We start from the raw sequence: 15,266 nt of genomic DNA on the forward strand, positions 1-15,266 counted from the left end.
CGCCTCCTGGCGTGGCGAGATTGGGAACGGGAACGGGACCTCCTCCTGCGGGATCTGTGTCTTCTCCTCTTCGAGTCCCTCGGACCTACATCTTCCGAGGAGTATGACCCAAAAGAGGAGACCGAAGACTGGTACTAACGTGCTGCTCGGTCGGCGTAGTCCCGCGTTGCTGGTGGTTCTTCATGCCGGTCTGCTGACGAAGAAGGTTGGAGAAAGACGGACGGGAGCATTGCTAAGGGCACCGAGGGAGAGCGAGGCACTTTCTTACGGGTAAACCAGGTGTCGAACTCTTCCTCCAGTCTCATGGGCGACCTGAAGGGCGTCCTCGGCGGCGCCCACGTGAGGGGGTTCGAACTCGGTGAATCCTCCATCTCGGCATCTCCCCTGGCCGCTGACGTACCTGAAACGCAGATCCACGAAGCGGGGGAAGAGGTTATGGCAGCCTTTCCCCACATGGGATCGTCGGTAGAGACGGGACCTGCAGGCAACAGGCCCTCGTCTCCCGAACACACTCCCGTCCCTGCCTCAGGACCCCCACTTGCCTGAACCGACACTACATCCCCACCAACAGGCATCACGGACTCCTGGGGAAGAGCAATGGGCCGCTTCCCCACAAGACTTACCTCGTCCCCTACTCTGGGTAGGGGAAGGCGGCAGAGAAGCTCTCTCCGAAGAGGCCTCGGGCGAAGCAAGAGGCAAGGCAATGCTTGGCTTCTTCGGCGACCTCTTGGTAGCCTTCTTCTTTTTGGTTCCGTAGCGCACCCACTGGACTTCATTCCAGGATTCACACCCTGGACACGTGGCTGCTGGGGAACACACACTGCCCCTACACGACGAACACAAGGAGTGGGGGTCGACTTCCGGCTTGGACAGAAAAGCCCCACAAGATTTACCGGCCATAGGCCCGGGGCAACGACGGGGATGCTCCATAACGAACGGTAAAGCACCACAAGACACAGGAACACAGAGGGAAAGGGTAGGATAAGGTAAGGTATGAACACAAGAGGACCACGTGGGGACCGCGTGGGACACAAATGGTCGGGGGACACAAAAGGGTCGCACTGGGTAAGGAGAGCGCGGCGAGATGTTATCACAAAGCGACCAGAAAACTTACTGGAGGTCGAGACCTGAGAGAGTACGCTCTCTGACCACGGGTCGCCTCATGGCACGTATCACTCCGCCAGAGGTTCCCCTGCATAGAAAACGGAGGTAGGGTAAACTACACAAAATTCTAGTCGGTTGGGAGGAGATCCCAGATACTCCTAAGAAAGTAGTTCGAGGTAAGAATTCCGTTTTGGAACAAATAGATTTTTCACTTTGCTCAAAATCCGTTTTATTTTGTCCAAATATAACTGTAGAACTCTTACTGAACAAAGATAATTATTTTCTTCTGAATTACTTTTAATAAGTTTTAGTGAAGGGATGTAAAAAATCTGAGTCAGGCTCAGCCTTAAAATCCCTTCTGGCTATAAAATGAAGGCAAGAGAAAAAATCATACCCAAAGCCTACCTTGACCAACAATGCTTGAAATTCACAAATGTGTTTAGCCAAAGCTAATGCTAACATGTTATTTGGTCATCATCTCTTTAAGCGATATATTTTCCAATATTTCAAATCTCATCCCTTTTAAATACTGCAAAACCACATTCAAATTTCAGAAAATTGACTCTACTACAGTAGGTCATTCAATAATGAAGAATCTGAACAAACCCACTAAAACCCTGAGAGACAGATCTAATCTTAAATGCTACAGAACAGAATTAGCTCAGATCTATATCTCCTAATAGCTTAAATAAAGTTTCTTGTCATAAAAAAGAAACAGAAAAAATACTAATAATATTATCCAAGTTAGTCTTAGTCATGAATAGATTTCTAGCATTGCATCAATAAAAACAAACCTTTCATTGTCTTTGTGTTTTTGGTAGACTGTCCCTTAAAACCTATAATAGACAGTCTCGAGGGATTTTAAAACCATTTGTTTCTACAGATACAGTGGATAGTCTCCATGTGGTCAGATGTAGCACAGACGAGCATGGATGTATCATCACTGATATTGGTTGTTTAAGCAGATTGATTTTGTACAGTAACCTTCTGGGATGCTCTGACAACAAGGGCCACAAATCTGTGAACCATGCCCTCTGTGGCCAGAAAAGAGCCATTAGCCTCTTCCTGCTGTTCCAAGAGATCACAAAGTTGCTTAATACCTGCCGCATTATGATGGATGGGGGGGAATGCGTAAAGATCCAGATTTGACCAGTCTTGTAACATTGCACCCACCTTCCAAGCTACAGGATCTAACACAGGTCAACATAGAACATCTATAATTTTGTTCGGTGATATGGCAAACGTGTCTATGCTCAGGCGAACCCCCCATTTCTAAACTTCTCGACAAATCGCTGGATGTAGAGACTGTTCACTTGACAAAATCCGATTCTTTCAGCCTTGCTGATTCCTAACGTTTGAACTTCCAGGAATGAACTGAAGAACAGTAATGCCTCACAACACGAAATTAATTCATTCTAGAGTGGCTTTCGTCAAGTGATTTTTTTTGCGTTGAGTCACATTTCACATGCAAATTGCCTAATTTGTTCCAAACCCTACAAAACACCACATTAAATCTTAAAATAAAGCTATAGTATAACCACAATGAAATACTGTACAGCCAAATACATTTGAACCATTCAATATACCTAAACTAACTGTTAATACCTGTAAATTAAGTAGTTATGACAATATAACGTAATAATAAATGGAAAATAATACAATACATACAGTACAATACGGTAGTTATACAAAATATACAGTACCATATGTACTGTACTATTATCGTTACCCCTGATTTAGACTATAGCTACATTTTCTATTGTCTAAACCCATTTTCTTCAGCTCTTTTAATGGGTGACTATTTTATTCTTGGCCTGGTTGGCAAATCTTTTTTCTTAAATTGAAACATTTTTCACAAAGCGAGTCATAAAAACATTCACATCTCGTTTCGCAGCTTAAAAATTTTGTTAAGCAGATTCTTTCGTGAAAAGAGGTATGACTGTAGAGTGATTCCTCTAAATCGTCCACGATAACAGTTTGTCTGCTATAAGATACAGGGATGAAGATCTTGTACACCCCCCTTGGTTCCTGATGTATGCTAATAACGTCGTATTGTCAGTAAATACAAACTGTCTTCTCTACTAATAGTAGTGTTTGATCTTTAAGATTTTTTAATGTGGCTAGTAACTCGAGGCTATTGATGTGCAGTTATATCTCCTGTGGGGTCCATTTCCTTGAGAGGTGTAGAGGTGCAGAGTTGCTCCCCACATCTCCTGTGATGCATCTGTGAACAGAAATAGGTATAGAATTTTCAACTCTACAGAGACTCCTCATTAAAATCAACTAAGATCGTTCCACCATTTCAGTAGCTGTTATTTGATTCATCATTGGTTAAGTAGGTATACTGTATAAGGCCTCTAAATTAGTTGTCTTGTTTCAATGTAACTTGAGAGGATATTCAAAAACCTTCATTTCCAGGCAATCTAGTAGGAAGAATTTCTCCAAGGAGGCCATGGTTTCAAGAAGCCTCATCCACATTCGCACTGACGACTAGGGCTACAATGTTTTGGGCTTTTGAAGCATAAGAAAGAAATTGATCCTCTTTTTTGACAGAAAATCCTGAAGAGGAACTATTGCTATTATTCCCAAACATAGAATATTCTGAGTTGGAGCCAGGAGGGACTTCTTGAAACTGACTAGAACCCTTAACTGATCCAACAAATTTAATAACGAATTGTTAAACTCGGATCCACTTCAATGAATCGCTTAAAATTACCCAGGTATGGAAGAACTCTTAGTCCCATTAATATTAATCATTTCGAGATGGGGCCATCAATCTGGTGAACACCATGGGGATGGCCATCCTGAGCACAAAACATATGTATTCGACCTTTGATCAGTTCACAAAGCAAAAGTACTTCCTTAAATTTAGATGAATCCGAATGTAGAAATATGCATCAGAGAGGTCTATCAGGAACATTCAATCCTTTGGTTCGATCGCTCCCAGAACTGTTGAGGGCATTTCCATTGAAAACTTTGTGAACACTAATGAATTGCTGATTTCTGAGACATCTAGAACCGGTCTCCAACCTCCTGAGCTTTTGGGGACAAGGAAAAACCTGTTGTAGAACCATGGGGAAGGGTTTACGATTTCTTTTATTACATTCTTCGCTAGAAGTTCTGCAATTTCTAGTTGTAGCAACTGATCTTTTGCTGTGTTGGTAAGAAAACTTGGAAAAACAACTTGTTTCTTTTATTAGGGAGCATTGGAATTTTGAGGGATTCGGTAGCCTTCCTTGTTGAGGGATTTGGTAGCCTTCTTTGACCACTGCCAATACTGACAGGTTGGGCAACAAGATTTCCCAAACGGGAAAGAAGTGGGAAAATCTTTCCTCTACTGGAATTTAGAGGAAAGCACTGTCATACTCATAAGGTTTTTGAATCAACGGATACTTTAACGGAATTCTGTTATGCTTTCCCTTGAACGAAAGGGCCTCCTTGTTGGCATGTCTAAAGCTGAGAAAATTGACCCATAAATTAAAGGTTGAGTATTTCTAGAAACTGATCTCAAGACATTGGTTTGAGTTCTGCTCTCTACTTAAGGGGTGTATCCGCCATTGAACCCAAAACCGTTATTTATCACTGGATGAATCTAATTTTTCTATATGTTATACCTACTAGAGCAAAGATAAATCTCTGCAAGTTTCATTGAATTCGGACAATTATTTTTTTCTAATGAATAAAAAATCTATTAAACAAAAAAAATTAAATTAAATTTTTATCCAAAAATACTAAATAAAATTAACTAAAAATTTCCATAAATTTTGTTTATCACAATATAAACAAAATGCCAGTAGGAATTTTCCATATTTTCGGTATTTTTTTTAACATAAATATTTATATATTTATATATTCTAAAAGTTTGAATAAATATAAAAAAATAGAAAATATACTTAAGAAAAAATTCCTCCATACAAAATATTGTAAATTTATTTCTCTTTACATTGATGTATTTGGATTTGAAATTGGTTGATAAATAGAGGAGAAAAATAGTTTTTAATGCCAATAAGTATATTTTTGAAATATCAACGGTCAAAGTTCTTCTTTGAGATTCTATGAGAGTTTGAAGGAAGGTGGAACATCATAGCTTTCATTAGCAAATATTGTTTTCGATACTTATTTAAAACTAGTCTAAATTACTTGAACAACAACTAACTTTCTTACGTGATACAATTTCAACTCATTACTGCAAGCACGGCCCCATACTTCGCTACCTTTTCCTGGTTGAGGATCTCAGCTGCGAAGAATGAGAATTGTAAACCAGAGTGTCTCTTTAGAAAGATCCTATTGGTCAATTCCTCTAAAGAAGGGTGAAGAGGAAGTGCCGGAAGAGGCTCATTAAAGACCTCAAAGTACCTCCTCTGCTGCAAAAACAGCGGCAGAAGGAGTTTTGAGGATGAGCCTGCACGAAGGGAGCTGGAGGAGTTGGTGATCTGTGTAATATCCTTCCGACGGACACCTTTCAAACCCTGAGACCAGGGCAAGGCTGCACTGGTCTTGGGAGGTTTCGGGGTGCCATGGACATGGTCTAAAACTGTGTCTTTGCCCTCATGAAGGGCAACTGCTGGGTCTGACAACCCATTGATGGCCCTCAAGCAGGCTAAGACCTGCCATAAGTCATGCTCAGACTCTCTCTGCTCTGCTTCCGATAGCCTCAGATGGTCGTCGTAATCGAGATCTTCCACACACGAGACATCATCTCGGGGTGGATCATGGTGGTTTCTGGAGGGTTGTGGTGGCCTTGTGGTAGCGTCCTTGCCTGGTGATTGCCAGACTGCCGTTCAAGTCCCGCTCAAACTCGTTAGTTTCTTTCATCGCTGCAACCTCATCATCCTTGTGAGCTAAGGATGGGGGGTTTGGGGAGCCTATAGGTCTATCTGCTAAGTCATCAGCAGCCATTGCCTGGCCCTCTTTGATTTTAGCTTGGGTGGAGAGGGGGCTTGGGCGCTGATCATATGTAATATGGTCAGTCTCTAGGGCATTGTCACTGTCCCTTGCCCCTGCCATTCATAATCGGCCTTTATACCTTTAAACTCGTCGATGAGCCTGCTGGAGATAGCCTTTTGGTACCCTTTTGAAGGTCTTGAGGGAATGGTTTTCAAGTCTTTAGACTCCTTCCTTGGGGGGAAAAAAAAAAAAAAAAAAAAAAAAAAAAAAAAAAAAAAAAAAAAAAAAAAAAAAAAACTCTAGGAAAGAACTTGGAGGGTCCTCCCTTCATTTTTCACCTGCAGGAGGCAAAACAGCTTCCTCTAAGGGCTTGGAAACCGGCCAGAGTTCTCGAGGTACCACCTAGATGGGAGAGGGGGCGGAAAGAGACCACCAGAGACTCTTCTCTGAGAGAGGAATCTCGGGAAGACAGTGAAGGTTGTGCAACTGGTCGGGTAGGCGTTGGGGCGACTATGCTGAGCCTCCCCTTGGATGACCTAACAGGAGTCAGCTTGACTTTAGGTGAGACTACCTGATCAGAAACTCCTCGCTTCCTCTTCAGGGGAGAGGATCGAAGGGGAGGAACCACAGATTTTCGTCTTAGATCCGCTGGAGGAGAGAAAGATTTCTCTAGAGGTATCCTGAGTGTTCTTGAGGGATGAATCGAAGGAATACCTGCCACAAAAGCCTGGTGAATGGCCCTAACTAGGGCTCCAAACCATGGTTCCTGACCAACAGCAGTGCTGGCTGAGAGATCCCCTGAGAGGATTGATGTTGAGGGTTTCTGAAAAGAAGCCTTACCTGAGACAGTCACAAACCTGGCAAAAGGCTGCATCTTCGAAGATTCCTCCTTATGGGGGAAAGGAACTGGATGAGTTGCCAGTTCCTTCGGTGCTTTGAGGGTCGGGTCTTTCTGAAGGGGAGACCATCGGGGAGGTTCTCGCCACATCCTGTTCTCCTGGAAGAACACGATGGTCTGCGCTTGTAAGCATGAGAGAGAGGGGAGGAACCTCTGCGAAGAGAGGGCGAACGGTGAGATGGCGAATGCCAACGCCCTGGAGAGCACCTAGAGACTTTAGAAGGGGAAGGCTTGGATGCTGGTTTCCTTTAACGTTAACGAGGGTGTTCCTTAGAACGACAATGTTATGGTGAACAAAGATAATGTTCAGGCGAGGGGGAAAGAGCGGTAATGTCCAATGTCCACCTGAGTCAAAAGCAGAGTGAGGCTCACAACCCAGGTGAGTGAGTGAGAGGGGTAGTTACTACCCTACACCCGCCCTGCTAACTAGCGGATGGGTGGTTAATCCTTGCTAAAAATATAATGGGTCGTCTTTCAGCTTCACCAAAAGTAATAGTGTTAGTTTGTATTTAGTGATGAAACAAATATGTGCTTCTTGAGACAGTATAAAGAAAATTCATTCAAGAGAAGAAAAAGTTATATACTGGGCATTTAAATTGCCACCTATATTTACTTCCCTCAGTGGATAATATGGTATTTATTTTCTTATTTTGTATTTATATTGGCTAACACTTGCAAGGCTACAATTTTGCATGAGTCTAATGTATGCTAAGACCAATTTTAACATCCTTATCCTTAATAATTTTTTTCACATTGGCTATTCCCTAGGTCCTTTGTGTCAATAGGCATAGATGATGATGATGATTCCCTTCACAGGGCTAGACAAGCTATAAGCTTTATCCATTCACTTTCAGTTAATATTCTGTCTTCCTGAAATACTATCAAGACTAAGTTTTCATCTATACTCTTTTTGACTAATTTTTGAAGCCTTCCACGCAACTCCTCGCCCTGCCACATTCAGACTCACTGTTTTTCTGACCAATTTTTATTTAAACCAGTATATTTACTACTTAATTTCCACACTTTAAATAGATTTACAGTCACTTTAGACTTAGCAGTGGAGAGGTTTAAGTGACCACTGTACTCATAGTTTGCAAGAGGTCAAAGGAATTTCAAACAATCAAGTATGGTAAAATCTATCAAATATAAACATAAACAGCATACCTTCAGTTTTTCTATATCATCACTAAAATCTTCCGATTCCCCATTGTCCACTGAATCACACTTTGCTGGCTTATTTTTGTCATACACAGACTGACAGAGTTCCTGAAATATACATATACATAATTATAAACTAAAAGTAAATTCTATGGCTAAAATAAGTACCTAGTACTGTTCAGCATAAAATAAATGTCTGAGGTTATGTGATATCAGTAAACAATTCTATTATACTGTATACACTGAGTACAGTATCTCCTTACTATAACAAATTTTTAAAGTAATTTCTATTTTTCCTAGCTATGCAAATAGAAGTCATTTATGTAGAGAACAGCCTTCAGTACACAAGCCAGATGGCCATTAAAATAGTTAAGGTAATTAACGACAGGTGGGTGTGAGGGCAAGGACCTGCGCCCCCTTACTTGTCAAAGCCTCTATTTAGCTCAGAAATGAGAGAGGTGATTGATGAGGGAAGTTTATATAAAGGACTTAGGTTTGTACAGCTAGGAAAAATACATATTACTATAACAAATTTTGATTTGTTCCTACACGAAATACAAACTGTAGAGCCCTCATGGAGAAAAAGGCCTCTTCTCTCCACATCATATAAAGATTGGATGGAGAAGGGCTCAAACCAAGGGCTGTGCACCTGCACTGTGCGAGTTTGCCAAGTGCCTCGGTATTAGACCAAGGTGCTCCCAAAAGTATTCGAGTGGGAGAATAAGGCAGAGACAACCTCTTCCCCTGAGTAAGACAGCAGCGATAGTTTGTGCATCAGTATCTCACTGAGGCCTTCTCAAAAGTTTGGACAAGGTGCCAAGAACAGCAACACTGTTAAAAGCATCCCTGAGCACAGGAACTCCTATGAGAAGAAGAGGTCTGTTCCATCCCGTTGAAAGACTATGCTCAAGACTGAGAGGTAGCCTTGATGGCCGCTACTTGGAGGAGCTTTTCTAAGCCAAGAAAAGGAAGATTAACTCCATGATCTGGTCTAGAAATGACCCAGCTCAAGAAAACTCCCTTCTAAGATAATCAACACATATAATGGCCCACTTCCTGGGGAAAGGGAGAGTGAAGGCCAAGGGAGATCTTCCAAGATCTCAATAAGGCAGAACAGGAAAACATTCGTCATAAGGCTGAATGGGAGCCACCTGAATCAACAGAGTCCAGAATAAACCCACAAGTTAGATTAGCCAATAGACAAGGGTTGAATAGAGCCAGCACTTAATAAGCCAAATAATCCCATGAGTGTTGACAGCGACTTAAAACTAACCATGGGGTTTGATAGGAGAGGGCTAGAAAAAACCTGGGGTGCTTCCTATCTAACCATATAGAGAACAGGATAATCCCTGGAGAACCCTCTCTGTTATGCAAGGGTGTAGGGATCCCAGACCCTATAGCCTTACCATGGCAGCTAAGTGTGCTTGCTAGCCCATTCCTCTTGCTTGAAATGTGAGTGGCTGAGAACTCCCAGAAAAGAATGTCTTCCCGAAAAGCATCTATCATTAGTGTCAAAGCTAGACTCGAGTTCATACGGTGGAGTTGATGCAACCACATACCAGATGCTTCTTTAATCTCCGAGGTAAGATGGCAATCCCTCGAACACGAGCAGATGGGCAGTACTAGAACCTGGACTGATGTACGGGTACTAAAAGTACTCGTCCTTCAAATCCCCGGAAATCAAGAAGTATTACTCTGATGGAATACTTTGAGCAATCCCCTTCAAAATTTATTCTACCTCAGTCCACAAGGCCAGGGTTCTTCAGAATGTTGGAAGGAAGGAGTTCTGAGGTGACAGAGCCACTTCTATGGTTAACTCCTTTATGGATACAAGGGACTTTTGGTCCTGATTTGAGTTATCCTTGTCTTTGACTGTACTTATCATTGTTGTCAAAGTGGTTAGAAAGACCATAAGAGACAGTTTTCTGATAAGTTTTTCAAAGAGAAAGAGAAAAAGAAGACCTGAATATCTATTATCTTCAAAGTTTCAAACTTGTAGCAAATGTTTTTAAGTTGAACAGGCTGATAGTCTCTTTTTATAGTTTATGTATGGAAAATGACAAATTTGGGGATAGTTTGTATTTTTCCCAAACTAATAAAAACCTGGAGTTATTTATTTGGATTATCTTTCAGCGAAGCTGGAAGGTTGCCATTAGACTTGGAGTGCGAGGTGGCAATCCTGCCTAACATCTTGAGAGGGTAGGCTGGGTGTGGCTGGGAGGTACCCAGCTCTATATATACTCTCACAGCTATGAGGTACATCACTTTTAATTGCAGGCAGGACTCCTGGGGGACAGGTGATGGCGGTCCAATTTATATAAATAACTCCAGGTTTGTATTAGTTAGTGAAAAATACAAATTATCTCTAAATTTGTCATTTGTTCCCATACTAACAAACCTTCCGTTATTTATTTGGATGACTCACTCTTAGGTGGGTGGGATTCCTAAGTATGGCATGGACATTGACCCAGTTTTACCTAGTATAGTATATGACTGGGGTCTAGGGAAAACTTTTAACACCTCGCTAAAATATACAAAGTGAGTATAATAGTGGCTTGTGCAATTCAGTGTAATGAGAGTTTGTTGTCTTGTATAAACACATTCTGAGTTTATATATATGAAAAACACGACATTTCCCATTGCTTACCTCGCAGAGAGCGATGGGGATGTGGACAGTATATAATTATATGACTTATACTAGGCTACATAAGGGAAGTGATAACTACCTGCTGAGGTTAGCCAGCTTGCAGAGGGGCCCATGGTGTTGTACCCCAAGGGAGGGTAAGAGGAAGAAAGGAAAGCCAGACATACTCTCATTCATCCCAGTTTTAACCCGGGTAACCAATGCCCTCAACTAACTGCTACTTGTCCATCAAGGAGCCTGAGGTATTCTTAAACCACTGGTTAAGCAGCCACCACAGGACCGATGGTGAACATATTGAGTCTCCTGTGGGTCACGTCTTTTAAGTAATGGGCTGTGAAAGTAGTTTGCCTCTTTCATACGCCCCCTTGCAGTACTTGCAACATGGAAATGTTACATTTGAATGCCAAGGATGTACTAATTCCCCTGACATCATGGGCTCTAGGCCGGGGAGCCGGAGGAGGATCAGGAGCCAAGGCTCTTTCGATTACCTGGTGGATCCAGGAAGAGACCGTGTTCTTAGTAATCCTCCTCTTTACTCTCCCTGAGCTAACAAATAGAGGTGTTAGTCGGGGCCGTGTTGCTGCAGTGCATTTAAGATAGTATCTCAAACTCCTCACTGGGCATAATAACCACTGATCTGGGTCATTGGTTACAGAATGGAGACTTGCAATCTGAAATGGCCCGAATCTATGGTCCAGTACCCCCGGATTTTGAGTAATAGCAATGAACTCAGGGACGAAGCCGAGTGTCACTTCCCCCCACCCTCTTGAAAGGTCAATGTCATATGAGAGGCCATGAAGTTCACTGACTCTTTAGAAAGGCTTAAAGCGAGTGGGAAAGCCATCTTCAAAGTGAGGTTTTGGTCAGTTGCATGGCGTAATGGTTCGTAGGGAGGTCTTTTTAAGGATCTCGCGATGCAAGCCACGTTCCAAGGAGGAGGCCTAATCTCTTGACTGAGGGTAAGATATCTCATAACTCCATATGAGTAAAAAAAGCTCCAACGAAGAGGAAATGTCAACTCCTTTCAGCTTAAAGGCGAGGCTTAAGGCCGAGCAATAGCCTTTTACCGCCGAGACAGATAGAAGCTTTACATTTCCTCCCAAAGGTATACAAGGAACTCCGCTATTACTGGAATAGTGGCACAGGGTGGAGAAATATTCCTTCCACGACACCAACCACAGAAGACTCTCCATTTAGCCTGGTAGACTACGGATGAGGACATAAGGAAGTAATCGAACATTCTCTCTGCAACTTATCGTGAAAAGCCCTTCAAAGAGGGGAGACGCTGAATAGTCTCCACGCGTGAAGTCGAAGCGACTGCACGGTTCTGTGAAAGATGTTCGCGTGTGGTTGTTTGACTAGATCTGGTCGTGGAGGAAGCTCTTATGGTAGATCTACTAAAGTTGAAGTTGCAGGAGCAAACCACTCTGCGTGATGCAATAACAGAGCTACAAGGGTCATTATTAGATATTTGGATGCTCTGGTTTCGTTGACCAGTCTTCTCATCAGACAAAACAGGGGAAAGGCATACACGTCGATGTTGTCCCACCGTTGTTGGAATGCATCTTGCCATAGAGCCTGAGGGTCCAGGACTGGAGAACAGTAAAGCGGAAGCTTGCTGTTCAGAGATGTTGCAAACAGATCTACAGTTTGGGAACCCTACAAAGTCAGGACTTAGTTGGTTATCTGACAATTCAAAGACCATTCGGACCTTACTATCTGAGTCGCTCTGCTTAAATTGTCCGCGAGCACATTCCTCTTGCCGGGAATGAAGCGAGCTGATATGGACACCGAATGCTCTTCTGACCATCTGAGGATCTTTACTGCAAGATGACATAGAGGCTGTGAAAAGGTATCGCCCTGTTTGTTTATGTAAGCCACTACTATGGCGTTGTCGCTCATCTCTAGAAGATTTATGTGCTGGTACCTTTCTGACTCTGAGCAAAGCCGGAGATTGTATGGTGCAACAGGTGAGCCCCTCACCATTCTTTTGATGCCTCTGTGAAGAGCATCAAATCCGGATGAGGGTCGAGAAGTTTCTGGCCCCGTTGAAGATTTTCGTCTGCCATCCACCAATTCAAATCCTTCACCTGGTCCTGAGTTATAGGAATTTGAGCGTCCGGTGGATCACAGGGTTGGTTCCACGCAAACTTCAGCCGCCATTGCAGGGATCTTATCCTGAGGCAGCCATTTGGAACTAGACAGATGAGAGAGGTTAGATGACCTAGCAGACTCAACCAACGAGAGGGCAGAAAGACTTCTTTTCTGAGGAAGGGTGGAGCCACTTCTCTCAGTCTCTGTACTCTTTCGTCTGATGGGAAGACTTTCTTCTGGACGGTGTCTATTATCATACCGAGGTTTAACAGCCTTTGGGAATGTTGCAATAATGACTTCTCATGATTTATCAGGATCCCCAGATCCTGACTAAACTCGAGAAGCATGTCTCGGTGACGAAGAAGGGTCGTCTCCAAGTCTGCCAGGATTAGCCAGTCGTCCAGTTATATGAAGAGACGGATGCCGTTCCTGTGAGCCCAAGATGACACTAGGGCGAACGCTCTGGTGAATACCGAAGCATAGAACCTTGAACTGGTATATCTTTTCCTCGTGTATGAAAATTAGATACTTCCTTGAAGACAGATGGATTTGGATCTAAAAGTATGCATCCTTCAGATCCAATAAGCACATGAAGTCCCTTGGACAAACCGCTTGTATGACTGTGTCTGCCGTCTCCATTCTGAACTGAGTCTGTTGCACACACTTGTTCAGGGGAGAGAGATCAATGACTGGTCTCCAGCCTCCAGTCGTCTTTTTCACAAGAAAAAATTGACTGTAGAAGACTGGGAACCCATTCAAAATCTCTTGGAAAGCACCCTTCTGCACCATGGTCTGGACTTCGGCCCTGAGACCCAGCTCTTTGCGGATCCCTTCGCATAGAAGCTTAGATGCACTGGATCCAGAGTCAGTGGAGGGAGAGATTGAATGAATGGGATGCGATACCCTAAAGCAATCACTTTGACTGTCTAGGGTTCTGCCCTGTGAAGCTGCCATCTCTGCCAGAGATGCTATAGGCATCCTCCCACAGATGGTAGAAGAAGAGGAATGACATTCCTAGTGGGAGTGACCATCTCGGCCACTTCCCTTGGTCCCTTTCTGGCCTTTGTATGGAAAGGGCCGCTTAGACACCTTTCCTGGTCGAGTTCTTCGAAAGATCGTGGGAGCGGACCATGAAGTTCAAGGATTTTATCCATTGATCAAGCCACTTCACGCCTCTATGTTAAGGAGCTTAACTGCTGAGAGGGAGGCCCTCAGAGAGGAGAGGGTTTGAGTTGGAAGACCCTTTGTTAGGGACTCTACTGATGGGTCGAGGGACATGGTGGAATGAGGCTCCCCTTTGATCTCATAGTACTTCTTTTGTAAGACATAAGGAAGTGGAAGAGACCAGGAGGAGAAACCTGCCCTCAAGGAATTCGAAGTTCTGGCTATCTGAGCGATAGCCTTCCTTTTGACGGCTGTCAAGCCTTTAGATCAGGGCAAAGTCGCACTGGACCTGGAAGGCTTCTGGGTCTGGAATATTTCATCGAGTACCATGTCCTTACCATCCTGGGTGGTGGAACCAGGAGTAGACACCTTATCAATGACCCTCATACAAGAGAAGACCTGTCAAAAGGTGGGCTCCGACTCAACTCTCTCTTCCTCAGAGTGGAAGTTGAGACTAGCGGCCTTTGGAAGATTTTCATCATCGGTATCCAAGGGCTTGTCCACCTCCAGGCTCACGTCCAGAGCCTGTGGTAGGTCAGGGTCGTCAACAGTGTCGCTTGAGGGACCCGCCACAGGGGACCTTCTCTGTTCCTCAGCCATACGAGCTTCCCTTGCCACATCGTTGTTGGGTTTTGTCTTGGTGTCTTTCGACTCCCTACACACAGGACGTTCCTCCACAGTCTTAGGAGGGGGAACTTGCGAGGTTTTCAAGGCACGAGATGAAGCTTTAGCAGCGAGAGCCAAAGGCTTTTCCTCTGGAGGAGGTAAGGAAATTGGATGCTGGTTCGGAGGCACTACCTCAATTTCTTGAGGATTGAAGGGATGGACAGTTATCTCCCTGGGCGAGCCTATGTCCCTACTCGTCCTAGGCCGGATAATGTCGGCGTGAGGTGGAGTTACGCCTCTCATCCTTCTCTTCTGCCTCTTGGTCATGGTTTCCCTTGCCTTCCCCAGGGTAAAGGGTAGGTTGGCCATGTAAGATTCAGAAGATCGAGGACCCTCAGCACGCGATCGGGATGAAGGTGATCTGCGTTCCTTGTGTGACGTTGATCTCCTTCTTGGATCTAGACTCACAACGGACGAACTCGCCCTAGGGGTCGCTCTGACTGGAGAAGTTGGAGGTCGTGACAGTGGAGGAGCCACACCCAGAGACTTCTGCAGGGTGGAGAGAAAAGTGCTCACCTATGCAGGAACCTCAGAGCCTCGGTGTAAGTCAAGGGCTTCCCTTGGAGGTTCAGGAAGAGAACGTCCCCTGGGGAGATTTCGTGAAGGAGCCTTAGCTGACGCAGGGGAGAGTCTCTGTGGCAGAGGAACATG

The 15,266-nt window shown here is 43.9% G+C and overlaps 1 protein-coding gene across 1 annotated transcript in view; it reads right to left on the reverse strand.

The window, feature by feature from the left end:
• The window catches only part of LOC137631785 (fructose-2,6-bisphosphatase TIGAR-like), a 135,330-nt gene that overhangs the window by 32,562 nt on the left and 87,502 nt on the right, over positions 1-15,266 (reverse strand). The window contains exon 6 of the mRNA XM_068363744.1: positions 8,054-8,155. Within this exon, the coding sequence (XP_068219845.1) occupies positions 8,054-8,155 (102 nt within the window). The remainder of the gene's footprint in view (positions 1-8,053; positions 8,156-15,266) is intronic.

The sequence above is a fragment of the Palaemon carinicauda genome, chromosome 40, assembly GCF_036898095.1.
Source record: "Palaemon carinicauda isolate YSFRI2023 chromosome 40, ASM3689809v2, whole genome shotgun sequence".
Classification (NCBI taxonomy): domain Eukaryota; kingdom Metazoa; phylum Arthropoda; class Malacostraca; order Decapoda; family Palaemonidae; genus Palaemon; species Palaemon carinicauda.